The sequence below is a fragment of the Pseudorasbora parva genome, chromosome 9 (genome assembly GCF_024679245.1).
Source record: "Pseudorasbora parva isolate DD20220531a chromosome 9, ASM2467924v1, whole genome shotgun sequence".
Classification (NCBI taxonomy): Eukaryota; Metazoa; Chordata; class Actinopteri; order Cypriniformes; family Gobionidae; genus Pseudorasbora; species Pseudorasbora parva.
In genome coordinates, this window is record NC_090180.1 from 33371165 (window position 1) to 33388761 (window position 17597).

The following is a 17597-nucleotide window of genomic DNA, read 5'->3' on the forward strand; positions in this document are numbered from 1 at the left end:
GCGTTGCTCGGCTGGTGGTCAGTTGTTGTGGTCAGGGGGACGAATAGTTGGTTTTGCGGGGTGAAAAGCCGGATCCTGGATGGTGTTAGATGGTTGCTACGTGACAGGCATCTCTGTGGCGCAGCTGTGCGGACTCCAGGAAGTTTTCTTCGGCGAGGTTCAGACAGAGTTTTGGAGTGTGGTGATGAAGAGCTCTGGGTAGCTCGGAGGACGCTGCGTGCAGGCAGGAAAGGCCCGCACGATCAAAGCAGAAGTCACCGCAAAACCATGGCAGTCAGTAAAGCATGAAGCAAAACAAAAAGCAAAGATATCTTGTTGCCAGGGGGTTTTAAACAGGCCCCAAGGTCCCTCCTTGGGGGCGTCTCCAGCCAATGAGATATTGTTGTGGGCAGGTGTCCCGCCTACTTCTCCTGTTCTTGCATATCATTAGTGTAATGTCTGATTAAACACTTTTAAGAAACCAACTTTACTATTGTGATCACAGTAAATTTTACACAAATTTACCTTGCATCAAAATGACGAGAATCATTTATCCATCACATTGCTATTCCCATGATGGGAGTAGGAGATAGTAAAGATCCATATGTAACACATGTCTCACGTACAGAGAAACTTTACAAGTTACATGAAAATATATACATAATACCTTAGTATATGTTTAAATCGCCGTTGGGTGGATTAATTCATGTTGAATGAATGAATGAATGAGGCATTTATATAGATCTTTCAAATGTACTACTGTACACCCAAAGCGCTTCACACTCATGTCAGGGGTCTCTCCTCAACCACCACCAGTGTGCAGCATCCACTTGGATGATGCGACGGCAGCCACAGTACAACGGCGCCAGTGCGCTCACCACACACCCACGATAGGTGGAGAGGAGAGAGGTTGATAGAGCCAATTCAGTGGATGAGGATTATTAGGAGGCCATGATTGGTAAGGGCCAATCGAGGGAATTTGGCCAGGACACCGGGGTTACACCCCTACACCCCTACCCCACCCCTGTTATTGAATCTATGGTTTAAGTCAACTGCTCATGTCTGCATTGGTGTGAGGTCTTTGTGTGATGTTCAAAAAGCCTTTGGAATGCGCGGGTCGAGGAAGGAGGGGCACGGCGAGGTGTCCTGGATGGTGTCAGGGTTGATTTTGGGCCTTTGAAAAGCTCTTAGCGACTCTGTGTCCCGATAACATTTCAAATGATTTCCTGTCTGTAATAAATGCTTCCCTTCTTCGTGAGGTTCTACCCGCTGTTACGCTTGTAGAACAAAGAGGAAACATGTCATGTGACTCGTGTCCTTGTGCTGGTTTTGAGATAACGCAGGTAATGGAGAAGAGATGTTGTCTTTGGGCCAGTTGGGCATCCTTGATTAGTTTTACGATCGGTTCAGGTTTCGGAGAGGGGGTCTCTGGAATGCTTTGTTGTGTCGACTCACTGCTGGAATATACATATTCCTACATGTTAATGGTTAATGATATATTATATTGTGCAGCGCTTGTCCAGTCTGTTGTGATTGGTCTACTCTGCTTTGATTGGTCAGACCGCCTAGTCTGTTATGATTGGTCTAGCCAGCTCTGATTGGTCAGATGGTCCAGTCTGTTGTGATTGGTCTACTCTGCTTTGATTGGTCAGACTGCCTAGTCTGTTATGATTGGTCTAGCCAGCTCTGATTGGTCAGATGGCCTAGTCTGTTGTGATTGGTTTACTCTGATTTGATTGGATTGGTCAGATGGTCCAGTGTGTTGTGATTGGTCTACTCTGCTTTGATTGGTCAGACTGCTTAGTCTGTTATGATTGGTCTAGTCAGCTCTGATTGGTCAGATGGTCCAGTCTGTTGTGATTGGTCTACTCTGCTTTGATTGGTCAGACTGCTTAGTCTGTTATGATTGGTCTAGTCAGCTCTGATTGGTCAGATGGTCCAGTCTGTTGTGATTGGTCTACTCTGCTTTGATTGGATTGGTCAGATGGCCAAGTCTGTTGTGATTGGTCTAGTCTGCTTTGATTGGATTGGTCAGATGGCCAAGTCTGTTGTGATTGGTCTAGTCTGCTCTGATTGGTCAGATGGTCCAGTCTATTGTGATTGGTCTGCTCTGCTTTGATTGGTCAGACTGCTTAGTCTGTTATGATTAGTCTAGGCAGCTCTGATTGGTCAGATGGCCCAGACTGTTGTGATTGGTCTACTCTGCTCTGATTGGTCAGATGGCCAAGTCTGTTGTGATTGGTCTACTCTGCTCTGATTGGTCAGATGGCCAAGTCTGTTGTGATTGGTCTAGTCTGCTTTGATTGGTCAGATGGTCCAGTCTGTTGTGATTGGTCTGCTCTGCTTTGATTGGTCAGACTGCTTAGTCTGTTATGATTGGTCTAGGCAGCTCTGATTGGTCAGATGGCCCAGACTGTTGTGATTGGTCTACTCTGCTCTGATTGGTCAGACTGCCTAGTCTATTATGTTTGGTCTACTCTGCTCTGATTGGTCAGACTGCCTTGTCTATTATGTTTGGTCTACTCTGCTCTGATTAGTCAGATGACCCAGTCTGTTGTGATTGGTCTACTCTATTCTTATTGGTCAGATGGCTCAGTCTGTTGTGATTGGTCTACTCTGTTCTGCTTGGTCAGATGGCCCAGACTGTTGTGATTGGTCTACTCTGCTCTGATTGGTCAGATGACTCAGCCTGTTGTGATTGGTCTACTCTGTTCTGATTGGTCAGATGGCCCAGTCTGTTGTGATTGGTCTACTCTGCTCTGATTGGTCAGATGGCGCTATATAAATCACACCAATAATAACTGCCCATAATGGCAGGAACCATATAGCAATCACTGAGAACAACCTGGCAACCACATAGTAACAAGACTCTTCAGTTCATCATGTGTCATAACTCATTAAAAAAAAACCGGATCAAATGATGTGTAACTCTGTCCTGATCTGTCAGTCATTATCTTTACTGATTGAAAGGTTCTGTCACTAATGCTCATCTGAATGCTCATCAGCAGCATGAACTCTGTCACAGATGGACGCGCATTAAGATACTCACAGCAAACTGAATTTATCGCACCAGTCTTACGGAGGCATCTGTGATTTTTTCTCAGAGTGGCATTTTGAGTGGCTCGATCCACAGACACAGTGTTCCCGCGCGCCTCCACACACACGCTGCAGGATGCCTCGAACGCCTCGCTCTCATGTGTGTCGCTTCACAGCTCAGATGGAGCTGGACGTCAGTGTTCATGTGTTTCTGGACAGTCAAGGTGTGTGTGTGCATATCATCGTCAGCAGAATCTTCATCATATCACTATGACAGCGGGAGGCAGTCAAATGACAGCTGGCCAAACCGTCATCAGACCTGGTTTATTAACACTCTTATGAGAACCAGAGAGACTGAAGCCTTTATCTCAGTTACTGTGATCTGTCCTTCAGATCTGACTCATATCAACCATTTCCTACTCTGGAGAAATTACGTTTTATAGTACCTAAACTATAACTATCGAAATATATGAATATCTAGATACATTTGCTTGATATGCACAAAGACATAAGATAACAAGTCTTGTTTAAAAAGTTAACATAAAACACATAAAACAAGAAAAAAATGGGGACAGAAGTAGAAACAGAGTTTGCGATCAGCTTCACTTCTATATTGTGATATATTTCTAAGGTTTTAAACAGGAAACAAGTAGGATAGTTTTATCAAGCGTTGGTGATTGGATGGTGAAGTGAGCGCTGAATGCTGGAACATATTAATGGAAAACAACAGGGAAAAAAAACTATTCAGTCAGTTGGTGACATTTTATTTTAGGGATAGCTAAGATTTGAGAATAATACTGAAGAAATATCAATAAACAGATGTATTTAAACTAGGGCTGGGCGATATGGCCCAAAAAAATTATCACGATATAATTTAGCATATCAGTCGATATCGATAAATATCACGATAAATGTAAAATGTTTATTTCTTTAAAGTTTAAAGGCATATTTTTGCTCCTGAGTGAAATATGTAGAAAACAAACAGTTAGCTGTGGTTTTAAACTATTCTTTATTGTCAAAACATGATAAACACTTCCCAAACAAATGAACAATTTATTTAAACTGAGGTAGATGTATTTATTAAAATCTTAACTGTGGCCAGCATTTTTTTACTCAACACTATATATCAATAATATATCATTATACAGGGCTTGACATTAAGCATGTTCATGTACTTGTCCTTCGAACAAGTACATCGTTCAAGCTTGTCCAAGTAAAAGATTAGCTTGTCCGGAAAAGTGTGTGTGTGTGTTTGTGTGTTGTATTCTGAAGCAATATTCTCACCAGTGTTCAATCAGCTTTGACATATTTAAATCTGCATCATTTGAAATATGTGATATTTTCACCTTTTATAAAGGGCATTTTCCCTTAATCTTATTAAATATAGGCTAAGCTTCATGTTTCATTTTATATTTGTAATTTTGATCAATACATTTAATTAAAATAAAACACTATAAGGGCTGTTACCATTCAAATTAAATAATTTACACTGAAAAATTACAACAGCATTAAATAAAGTTTTGAGATTTGTAGTTTTGAATAGACAAATAAGACATGTTGGAAAGTATGTTTAAAGATCAAATTAAACCACCAGTAGGTGGCCGTCTTAATGAGCGAGTCATTGAGTCGTTAATTCAAACGATTCATTCAAACAATGAATCGTTCATTTACACAGGTTGTTGTGAGACGCGTTGCGGTTCTGCTGTGAACGATTTTCGCAGCTTAAATAGAACAAAAACGCTCAATATTGCATCATATATATTTAATTGTGTAAGTAAACACTAAAAACGCAAACGGTCAAAAAAAAAGCGTTTTAAGAAACATTTTGAGGCCCTCTTCTCTTGCCTCACAGTGGATTGGTCCACCGTGCATCTCACCGACACACACACACAAACACACCTCACCGACAGTGGGCTGGTCGGGAGAGAGAAAAGTTCAGTGTTTGTGGATCTACAGTAAGGGCTGTCTAGTCTATTTTATTAATTTTAAACACCAGATGACATTATTTCTCTTTTGATACAGGCGATGCGGAGTCATTAATACATCACCAAAGACAAACAATTATGATAGCGATGGACAAGTCCGATGTTTTAGTGATTATAGTTTGGTAACGTTAGCCTGTTGTAAATAAGTCACCCACTACAGCTAACAAGGTAATAAGCCGGTGTGTGAATGTAGTTAATGTAGATTCTGTGTTGGGCTGCATGTTATATGGAAGGACTTTGAAGAAACACGATAATTTAATAATTAAATTCCGTGTGGTGAACGTGAACCTATAGCCCCGTTTCCACCAAAATTACCCGGAACAATTTGTACCAGGAACTTTTTTACAGGAACTTTTCTCCCCCCCAGACCTGCAGCTGTCTGCGTTTCGACCGCGATAAAGTTCCGAGAAGATTAGGCAAATTAGTCCGGTGATGTAGGACTGCGCGCGACTGCTCCTCCAAATCAGTGAAGGACATGTAATCATTTTTAAGTGTACCGATTGAAAGATTTAGTGAACTGTTTACATGAGACGTTATCTAAACCGATCTGGTGTTTACATGTGATGACTTTCAATCGCAATCATTTTGTCACATGCAGTTTGTCTGCCACATCAAAAATGTCAACGCTGTTTTCTCCAGCAGCTGGAGTGTGTTAACTGAAGCCATAGCAACTCTTAACGGCCACCAGGACTAATACAGTATTATTTATAGCTATTTGTTGTAAAGTGTAATAATCATCTCAGAAAAAAAAACAATTCTGTCAGGCGCAGTTAAAGTAAAAACTGCCCGGGGCAATATACGCTGTGTCATTACTCCAACATTATCTTCATAACTTACGAAATAAAAAGTTTACCCCTCAGAAAAATGTACTTTCCTCTCTTGTCAACATGAGCGCGGCGCGCGCCGTCACGTCATGTAAGGACACACACTTAAAAGTAATCGGTCAGGTCGTTTACATGGTGAAAAAAAATGAATAACGAGTATGGAAGAGATTCAAGCTTTGCTGCTTTTGCTGGTTATGTATAGGTTTACTAAAGAGGTAATTAACAACGACAGAAAAGAGCACTAATATGCAGATACAGCAGCATGCAGCATATTCAGAAAGCTTGTAAAGCTAGATTTAAAATGACAATGTATATTATTATCAGCTATTACGGACATTGAACGTGAGATGGCTGAGACGAACGCGTGCCACCAGACAGAGAGCAAGACTGATATTTACTGAACGCAGAACGAACCTCGCAAAAGACTTTTAAAAATGCCGGTTGAACTGCGTGAGCTCAACCAATCAGCATGTTCAGCGCCCAAGTCCCGCCCTCGAAAGTTCCTGAACTTTGAAAAAGTACTACCTCGCGAGCAGGGCCGTTTGGAGGGGGAAATATTTACCCGGAACTTCAATTTTACCCTGGTTCCTGCGGTCTAAACACACGAAGTACCACCCAAAGTTCCTAGTTCCTGGGTAAAGTTCCTGTGGTGGAAACGGGGCTTATGATAAGCAGTCCACGCACGTCGCTCTGTTATATGTCGGATGGGATCGCTAAAATATCTCCAAACCACTCAAGTTGAGCGAACTAACTTGTCAACGATATCTGTGTCCCCCGAGCTGGCCGTGAGCGCTGCATTTTCTTCACTATTGCTCATTTTTATCGCTCCACTTATCTCCGATCCTCCAAGCCTGTCAGCCACATGGTCAGCCACAGACTGTAAACATTACCGCGTGCAGCACGCAGACGCCCGGTCTGCAATACGCATGCGCAGCATTACGCATAGCGCGTAAGCATTATATCGAGAATTTATCGACCTGTTGTTATCGTTTTATCGAGGAAAATTATATCGTGATAATTATCGTTATCGTTTTATCGCCCAGCCCTAATTTAAACTGTAACTATAAAGGGGCCGGGTTGAGTTTGATTGTAGTGTGTTGTAACTGGCGGTTATGGTAAGGGACAGGACATTTCCCAAACATGCTGGAAGCCCTTAACCATTGATACAGCCGACCAATCAGAGCACATTGAGCTTTTCAGAAGGAGGGGCATCATAGAAAAAGGAACTAATTTGAGTGTTACTGACAGACTGGGAAGAGAAGAACTGCAACTATTGAGAATATGAGAAAATAATCAACATTCAAGCAGAAAACCTGCTTTTAGTAGAGACCAAAACCAAAATCAAGACTGTGAAAAGGGGGATAATGTGGCATCTTTAAGTGAGAACACAGTTACAGAAATATACAAAAATGAGGCTTGGTGGTCATATGGCACATTTGATGAAAGCACGGTGCAGTGACAATAGGGATGTTCCAGTCCAGGGGTCCCCAATCTAGGTCCTGGAGGGCCAATGTCCTACAGAGTTTAGCTCACAGTCCAATCAAACAAACCTGAAACAGCTAATCTATAACTGTGTCTCATTTCATTCAATTTTGAAGGCTGCGTCCTCCGGAGGACACGTCCTGTGTAAGATGGAGTATACGGAGTGTCCTAAATCAGAATTAAACGAGACGTCCTTTGTAGGACACACAGGCAAGAAGTATCACGTTGCTATGCCAACACCTTCAGCCTTGTTGTGCTCTCACGCCAGTTATATGAATGAAACTTATTCATAACTTGAAAATGCCTATGAAATGTTTAAACGTTTTAATGTCTAAACATTTAAAAAGCACTTGTAATCCTGTTTACCACAACTATCTGTTTCAGGTAGCCTAATAAAGCTTAAAAAACAAGCTTCAAACTGTTATGCATGTATGACTGGCGGTGGTGCCGTTTTTTCATATGATATAAAAAAAATATGACGTTGTTAACGGCAACGCAAAGAATTGTGGGTTATCTGCAGCAGCGAAGGCTATACTTCATGCTCACTCCGAATTCCTGTAAAAGAAGGGCGCATTCGAAGGTCGCATTTGGAGTGTCCTACTCACTTTTTTTAAATGAGATTATGACGTGTGCAGCCTTCAAATGCTACCTCTGGAGGATTCTTTCTTCCAAAATGAGACACAGCTAAGGGCTTACTAGGGCCTATAAAGACATTGATTAGCTGGTTCAGGTATGTTTGATTGGGGTTGGAGCTAAACTCTGTAGGACAGTGAACCTCCAGGACCGAGTATGGAGACCCCAGTTCCAACTTTTCTTTAAAGGTTGTGGTGTGACAGGCAGCGGGGCGAGGGACCGCGAGAGCGGGCCGGTGATTAGTGTTGACGAGTGCCAGCTGCATGGCACACCGGTCTCGTCTCGCAGCCATGTGACGGGAGCATAAAATGAGGAGCAAGGGCTGCGGAAGACGAGAGAGGACCAGGCCTGGACTTTATGTTATGTTTTGTTTATGTGTTTGTGGGCAGTCGTCCGTGAGGGGCTTTATCCACAGACCTTGTCCTCCAGACTTGAGATGGTCTTGATAATGGCGTCTAATTTTCTTACTCAAACCACTGCCACCTGTCATGCTGCTTCTGCTTTTAGAGTGAAACGCTGCACATAACTGCTTATCTGTGATCTGTAATCCTCTGTAAGAATTCTTAATAATAGCATATTATTAGCGAAAAGGAGCTAGCAAAAGATCCAGTGTGTATCTGTATTTGCACTCGTCAAATGATTACATTTCCAACGTGTTTTCGCTTTGGTGGGTAATGTAGCCAATCACAGACATGTTTGTAGACTTCTACAACGCAGTTGGCCAATCACAGGTGTTGAATTTGGAATCACTCACCTTTTGAGTGCTTGTCCAGGTGCTGAGTTCAGTTAACACGCGCAGCAATCCTCTGTAAGTGCAGACATTGTGAAAATAAGAGATTAATTGTATAACAACTTCACTGCGGAACTTTGTGAGATTGCGTGTGACAGCTTTTAGTGAATATAAAGTATATTACCACCACTACACCCTTCAAAACAGTGACCCATCCGCATATACATGTGGGGTTCACTCGAAAAATGTGATGAATGACAGTAAACATTCATGTTGAAATCAGGCTTTTAAAAATGTCAGGAAAACTCGGTTCCTGGCTGCATGTCATTATCCATGGATCACTGAATCTTTGGTAAGTTGTAAGGATCGTTTGCGCTACTCGCGTTTTCCTCCACTAACTCCAGTCAGGCAGCCACTCTTCTGCCACTCAGCCCCGGCTGATGGGGGGTGTTATGGCGGGAAAGTGACGTCGATGCATTCCCTCTATACGCTGGGTTTTGGTGGGCGTGTCGCAATGGAGACTTGGAAGTAAACGCCCACGGCTAGGATTGGATAAGATTTAATATTTAATGAGCTTCAGCTCCACTTTCATATCTATGCCCCTGTCAGTTCAAATGAGGGAGAGATTATTTTGAAAGCAAAGATTCTCTCAACCACAGCTCGTAAAACGTCTTTATCAAGCAAACACAATGATTAATTTCTCATCCACCCGCGATTGATTGGAATATTATTTCTGTATTACATGGCCCGTACGATCGGTCGATATAAGCGTGAATCGCGCGCACGTGCACACACACACGCACACATGCACAACCAGATCAAGAAAAAAATTCTGCCGGCGGGCGTACGTTTTGGTAGCCCGTCTGGAAAACACACAGCCCCCGGACTACTATTATTACATATAAAAAAGACGTTTTACTCACATAAGTTTGTTGCACCATTCCTGTCGCATCCAATATAGAAGGCACAACATTGTGTCTGCAAATCCAGCACGTGAGGCTTGTTTAGAAATTATTTCGCAGTGACTTGAATAAGAATAAATGAAGTATCACACATTCCTAATATTATGATCCGAAGGAAGCTTATGCAGCGACTGTGTTCTTCCACAATATCTTGCTATCTTCTTCCATATTGTGCTGGCTTGTGATCCGAACAGCTCCATGAGTCGGTGGGCGGGGTTACTGAATTACACGTTCTGTAGAGGCAGTATTTTGTCATGCAATTATGTCAGGATGAAGCACACAATCGTTTTCTGGGCCTGGTGACTATAAAAGAAAAGCTTTTCTATGACTAAAATGGAAGTTTTCAGCTCTGAAACTTACATGATAATCTTATATTACCATGATCTTTTATATAACAAAAGCTCAAGGGAAAGTTAATTTCTCAATTCATCACCCCTTTAATATTTGCTTTATATGGAGATGACAATCATTAGTGTACACATTCACAGTGTTTGATGTTGTGCTCCATATGTAATCTATCAGCTGGCATTCCCCCCAGATTCACACTGAGGGTTTCTGAATCATCAGTAACAAAAGATTCATTCCATCCATCTTTAAAAAAAAAAATTAATAACACCCTGCCTGCCAAATAATAATTATATACACCACACTGAAACCACTTGAGCACTATATAAGATAAAACATCAGACTCATAATGAACAAATCAGACCTGTTTAAATGCTCACAGCAGAGGATCAAAGCAGAAATTACACCTGCTCATTGTGCGAGAAATCAATGCCAACACTAGGGGGCAGATTTACTTAACAGGGCACATTAACATGAGAGCATAATACCCGCCGATTGGAGTGGAAAGCTCTGCGCGTCATCTACTGACAACGTGCAATTTAAAGAACACAGACGCAGCCAGAACATTTCCAGAATGGAATCTACTAGTTAGAATCTGGTTTAAGGCATGCTTTTTTGAGATAAATAATTGCACAAACACCAGTAAATTGATTCATTTAAATACTCTCCTCCTATAAATACTGCTCCTGAAACTCCTTCAAACAAATGCATATGCAATAAGACCAGCTGCAAAAATAACCATCCATGCCTTTTTTGTGCTAACTCTTCACTGCGTGTCTGTCACAAATCCTGACAGTAATTTTTAATGCCAAAAGAGTAAATCTGTCTGTAAAGAGTGTAAAAACTGCACAGATTTATTTTGTCTTTGTGATATATTTAGAAATAGCCTAAAGCTTGCATAATAAAACCTCATTGCCTCTGACGACAGAGAAGTTGCACCTCTGTGAGAGAAAAGAGAAAGCTTCCACTCGTGTCTAATGAACTTGTGCACAAACAGATTTATTTTCATCACAAAGCATGTTCAGGGCTTCAGCTCGGCCTTTGTTTCGATTAACCCCAGCAGACTCGTCTCTGTCCATTCATTATTACAATCAAGGTGGGCAGACAGATACAGGCCAGTGCCTCTGTGTCTGGAGCTTTAAACAGACCATAGCTGACATTTTCTGACAGTTGTCATCTCACACTGAATAATTTAATCTGAATCAGATGAAACATTCAATAAAATTGTGACACCCAGATTAAATGAAACAGCATATAGCCTTTTCCAGTACAGTAGTGTCTAAAAGTGATGTCCGGAGGGGAGAACTGTTTCTAATTACCCTACAAGTTAAATTAAACCATCAAAATATGAGAAAATTAATGTTAATCAACTAAACTTGGTTAAGGTATTTATCTAACAAAATTATTTGGGAAACTACAGCTACAGGTTTGCAAAAAAAATGCATACACTTAAAGCTGCTGTCCATAACTTTTTTTGTGTTCAAGATTTACAAAAAATATATAATGAGAATGTACAACATGAATCCATTTTCCAAACCGTGTTTTTGTCTTACCCTGAATCATTATGGTACACTTATAATAAGTGTTTATATTAGGACTATTTCAGGCCAGACTAGTAGGTACCGCTGCGGAGGAGCACAGTCCCTGCGTGATCGGCCATAGACATTAACAGAGAGAAGTAGCTCCGGCTGTAATGTTCTTCCGCAAGATGCATGCAGTTCTGTTTATTAACCACTAGAGAGCAAGAAGTTACGGACTGCAGCTTTTAAAAAAATGTATTATATGTTGGATTTACTTAATTTTTATTTATTTTTCGTCAACAGGTTCCACTAACTGGTTTATGTGGAATTTAATTAACATTGTTTATTTCAGTAAACATATTTTTTTTACATTCAATGTTATTTAGTTCAATCAGGTTAACATTCTTAATTGTGTCCAAAACTATTAAGTTAAATTATTCTCAAATGAATATCAAATAAAAACCATAACAAGTAATCCAGTTTAATTACAAAATTACAAATGTTATCTAACAAGAAAATCTTTTACAAAATCTTATTGGCTAGCAAGAAGATGGTTTTGTTACATCAATGGCATGCCAAAAGTAGTTGTTTTTTATTATTAAAACAACTTTATTTGTTATCAGCAGGTCCTCACCGCAAGCACATGCTCTACACTTCACCACAATGATAACCTCTAAAAACACTAACAATACACAAACTTTAAAATACACTGTAAAAAATTATTTAGAAAAAAAGTTACCCGGTTGCCTTAAGATTTTGAGTTCATTGAAATTAAAATTTTGAGTTAATAAAAAGAAGATTTTTTTTTGAGATTCGACAACCTTTATTAAAATATTATTAAAAGGTTTTGTAAGCATATTGGGTAATAGTGCTATTTTCATGATTTATAAAAAAAAAAATTATGTGGTTCAGATACAATAATATTTTGAGTTTCTATTTATTAAACAAATTTCCTTCATTGTATCAACTCAGATTTTTAATTTCAATAAACTCAAATTTTAAGGCAACCAGGTTACTTACTTTTTTAAGTTAAACCAACAAAAACCAACATTTTTTTTTTTACAGTGTACCAACATTAAAAAATCTTGTTAACAATACATAAAATAGCACTTTATTTAAGCATTTGCTCTTCGAATTTACTCAGCCTCTTTGCTAAGCATGATGGCAAGTGGATGTCTGGTTTGTTTGGGTTACTTGATTGAATCATGTTATTTGAAAATAAAAACATCAAGTTATGTCAAAGAGTAACGGTTTTAAGTAAATATAACATGAAGCAATTACATTTGAACCAGAAACCTGATATAATGGTGTTAAATCAAGATGTATTGCTTAAATAAAGTGAACAGCATCATACATGTTTTTTTTTTTGAGTGTAGAAAGACCAAAAGCTAACAGAAAAAGCATACTTTGACTACAAAATAATCAGTTATTCATATTTCATTGGTTCTCACTTGTTTTTGCATGTGTTCATAATTTCTTTGTATGACAGCCAATTTATTTATTTTTTTTGTGCATAATTTGGCAGGGAATATGCTCTTTAAATCTGCAATAGGTAACTTTTGTAAAATGTCTTTTTTACATATTTGTTAAACCTGTCATTATGTCCTGATAGTAGAATATGAGACAAAAAATCAAGCTCCCCTGGCTCCTCCCAGTGGTCCCATTGCCATTTGCAGAAATACACCGCTCCCGGTAAGAAACAACCAATCAAAGCCAGGAGGAGTGTCTTAGCAGTGTCAATCAAGCTCGCCGCTGATCACAACCCTCACACAGTGTTCGCCCTCATATAGTGTTCAAATTCAAGATCACTGGTGTGCCGCAGCTTTGCTTATGGCGGACAAACAATCCAAACTACCAATTCCTCAGGTGACATCTGCTCATAAAATAAAACCGGGCAAACAGAAAAAGACAGATGGCGATTATAAAAAAGACAAAAAGAAAGAACTCGATAGAGCCCGAAATAAACTAAGGGTTAATATCGGAGCGGCTTTTCCGAGGTGGAGGGAGCTAACGTTACATGTCCTGATTAAAAATCGATGCAGAGTTAGCCACATTTCTGCTTGACAAGTAAGTATCCCTGCTTGATTTGTTTCATTCCTCAAAGTCGCTGTGGGTGTGAATTCCTCGTCGGAGGTGTCAAAACTCTAGCCGCATATCATACAGATAAAATGTCACGCACTGTGCAAAGCAACTATTGAAACCTACTAATTCACTGGCATGTCATGTTGCGGAAATAATGTACTAGTAAACCTTATTTAGCATTACATATCGATAGAATATTTACTTGCATACTCTAACGTTAGTTACCGTTATATTATCTTACTAACTATTTATTACTTATAGAAATAGTGCAACGTCAAATAGTTACATTATATGTATTGCAAAATACGTAATGTTTTGAGGGTTTTTTCCATCGTCATCGGTGGGCCTGCGTGTTCCCGGCAGGCTGCGTTGTGATAGGGGAGGAGCTATGGAGGGAGGACTGTAGCGCAGCAGAACGCAAGGGGGAGTGACCTGTGAGTTTTTTTAAAAAAAAACTCACTACTGCACCTTTAAAATATTTAACACAAATGTGGATAAAGGGTGAAGATGTCAATTTACCCAAAATTATCTCTTCCTTTTTGAGATCCTTTATGATGTAAAGTGACAATAAATATCAAAATTCATGTCTAAACCACTTTCCCTCCTCTCTTTTTCTCCAGCATCCTGTTTGCTGACATTGTGGGCTTCACAAGTCTGGCGTCGCAGTGCACGGCGCAGGAGCTGGTCAAACTGCTCAACGAGCTCTTCGGCAAGTTTGACGAGCTGGCCACGGTGAGTCGCTCCCGCTCTCTCCTCTCATTGGCTTGTTCCTGTTGCTATGGTAATTTCCGTGCAACTGCAACAGGAGGACAGGTCTGCATAATCAAAGAGTTATACAACTGACATGACGATGAAGCGATGTGATCCTGTCAGGCTGGTCCCTGAGGAGTTTGATCAAACTTGTGTGATCTGAAAGTCAAGAGCTGATGCCATGTACGTATGTGTGTCTGAAAGAGCTTCACGGATCCTTTTTTTTAAAGCACAAAGTATCTTGATTTTTGTATGTGGGAAACAGTCAAATATTCACAGTAATACTATGATAAAAGAATCAGTGCTCAAGACTGTGACTAAAACGGTCGCACTTATCACCAAAAATATTAATCTGCGAGTGATATTTTTGCTGAGATCGCCATTGGCAACCATATAAATGTACATGCTATGATTAAGAAATTGCATGCCTTTTGACTTGCATTTTCTGTGATGAGTAGCCCATCACATATTTTGTTGTATTAGCGTAAAAGCATGAGACGACGCGCAACAAAGTGGCAGCGGGGAAAAAAACTCACTGACCTGAATGCCAAAATACGAAGGGAGACAGCGATGATCAGCTTTTCATGTCTGAAAGCCGTCAAGTGTGTTCCGAAGATGAACAGGTCTTACGGGTGTGGAACGACATTAGGGTGAGTCATTAATGACATCAGTTTCATTTTTGGGTGAACTAACCCTTTAATGTGGCCTGACAGAGCAACATCTCAACCTTGGAAAGAGCTTGTATATCATATAACATCAAATTTACCTCAGAAAAGACATTCAATGCTCAAACTCGTTAGTCAGCTAGAAAAATAACTATAGAAACAGGCATTTTGCTACATAGTAAATGCAGTGCATATCACTGTATGTAACAAGTCGGTCTACTGGATGCAAGTTCACTGAATCCAAGTGCAGTTTATTTACAGGTGCGTGAACAGATAAAATGCAAACGATGACTTGAAACTAGGGGTGTCGGAATTAATTGATTCTTCAATGCAACGTGATGCAGATGAGGACGATTTGGTATCGTTTCAGTAATAGACCATAACCGATTATAATGTTACTGACTTCACACATGTTATTTGTCACGTGGGTGCTTTGTCGTGGTAACATACAGGAAGAGGGAGACGAGAGACGCGAATGCAAGTGATTCAAAATGCTGGGAACATTCCGGCTTTAATAAACTGCTAAGCACAACCGGGAGAATACACGTGCTGTGTATAAATCAAAGCTATGATTTATCAAAACAATTTCATTTACACTTGGGCACATAATTGTGTCTCCGCGAAATGGATATAAATCTCATCTTCAATTCCCGCATCTTTATGCAGATTTAATGTTCATGTCACATCAAAACAAAAGATATGAGCTGCATTTTATTGATCATCAGATAATTTCAAATTCAAAGACATGAGCGATATGAGCGAGCATGTGTGAAATCATTCAGTTTCTTTACTTTTAATGAAGATGATTGTGTGTTAGGGTGCTTTCACATATCTAGTTTGGTTCATTTGGTCTGAAATTGGTCCGAACCAAGGGCAAACAATTAAACATTGTTGCATTTTTCTAGCCTGACAAGCCAGACCCACATCAAGATGTTTGGTCTGGAAATTCACCTGGCTCAGTCCGAGGGGCGGGATAAACGGTTGTCTTTCAAACTCCCTCTGCACGCGATAGGATAGCGCTACCACCAACCAGAGCAACGAAGGTGAAACGGAGCTTGTTGACGGATTAAACATTAGACAAATATTACATTTGCTGCCGCTAGGGTGCGTCTAGATTTCTAGGCTAGCATTTTTCAGCTTTTTTGGTTCTTTTTCACACCACACTGATTGCTTTGGTCCGAATCAGTTAAAATGAACAAAAATGCAAGCAATTGACAACTGTCCACATCACTCATTGATAATGGCGTATCTCCTAAACTGCTTTTCGATTGGTCAGAATTTACGCGTGGGAAAATTCCAAAAGTAGAGGAAATGCCAGAAAACTACACACATATGGAGAGACGACTGCACGGGATGGTTTGGTCCCAGGCCATAATCTACTACACTGTGTGTATTTACCACAGTATGCAAACAATACATTTCTATAATGAAGCGCCGACTTGAAATAACGTTCTAATGCACTGCAAACGGCAAGCGCTCATCACATTAATTATTCTTAACTCTGACACGCTCATCTTCCGAAAATATTGACAACGATCTATCAGGTAATGTCATGCACATACTATCAGCGCAGCTGGTTTAGTCCAAAAAATGATCAGTACTTTTGCAGTTGGTTCTGTTTGAGGTCGGATCACTTTCTTACCACAAACGAACCGCTCCAGAGTTCGTTTGAACTCCTCTTCAAGGAGGTCTCGGTATGCTTGTTTGGTCCGCTTTTGATGTGCACCCGAGTGCGATTGCTGCACCAAAGAGGGAAACAAACTCTAGTATGATTGAACTAAATGAGGCAGATGTGAAAGTACCCTTAAGCACCTACGACTTTACTTTCAGTTTAATTTGCGATAGTTTGTGCGTTGGCTTGATGAAGAGATAAATCTAAGTCTGTGGCGATGCGTGCTGCGGTAGTGCTGTCCCATCTGCTCTAACATGACATAATTCTCTTATACATTTTTTTTAGCATTGTTGGGATTAGTAAAAATTTACATATGTGGTTTCAAAAACCATTTAGTTTTGAAGACCCAGACCACCTCCTAAATATTTTGTGTATTTGTTATGCTCCTGTTTTCTTCTGTGCCCGGACTTGAGTTTTGTTTGATACATTCAAGAAGCGCGTTTTCTTTGAAAAGTTTCAGTTCATAAGTGACTGACAAAATTGTATACATGACGATGAAGTGAACCTATGTGAACCGATGATATGATAATCGTAATCGAACCGAACTGTGAAACCAGTGTAGGTTCACACCCCTACTTGAAACATGAAAAGACTTGAACCATGACACTCACCAACAGCGGATTACAGGGAACATTACTCGGCAAAGACACATGGCAAACATGAGGGCTTAAATGCACAAGGACTAATGACTAGACAAAGGACACCTGTGAACAATGATTAAACAGTTATCCAATAAGAACATGACAACAGAACACAAGACAAGGGAGCACATGGCAGGATCACATGAGGGCAAGGAGTAACATGACAAGACCAGGAAGTGCATGGGAGTAAACAAAGCAAACTAAGAAACATGACAGTGAACATGGCAAAACCAGGAAACATGACTGTAGAATAAACTTGAAACTAAAAGACATGAAGCATGAAAAAATAAG

General features: G+C 40.2%; 1 protein-coding gene across 1 annotated transcript in view; it reads left to right on the plus strand.

Moving 5' to 3' along the window:
* The window catches only part of adcy1b (adenylate cyclase 1b), a 110865-nt gene that overhangs the window by 15212 nt on the left and 78056 nt on the right, over nucleotides 1–17597 (plus strand). The window contains exon 4 of the mRNA XM_067452288.1: nucleotides 14199–14310. Coding sequence (XP_067308389.1) covers nucleotides 14199–14310 — 112 coding nt within the window. The remainder of the gene's footprint in view (nucleotides 1–14198; nucleotides 14311–17597) is intronic.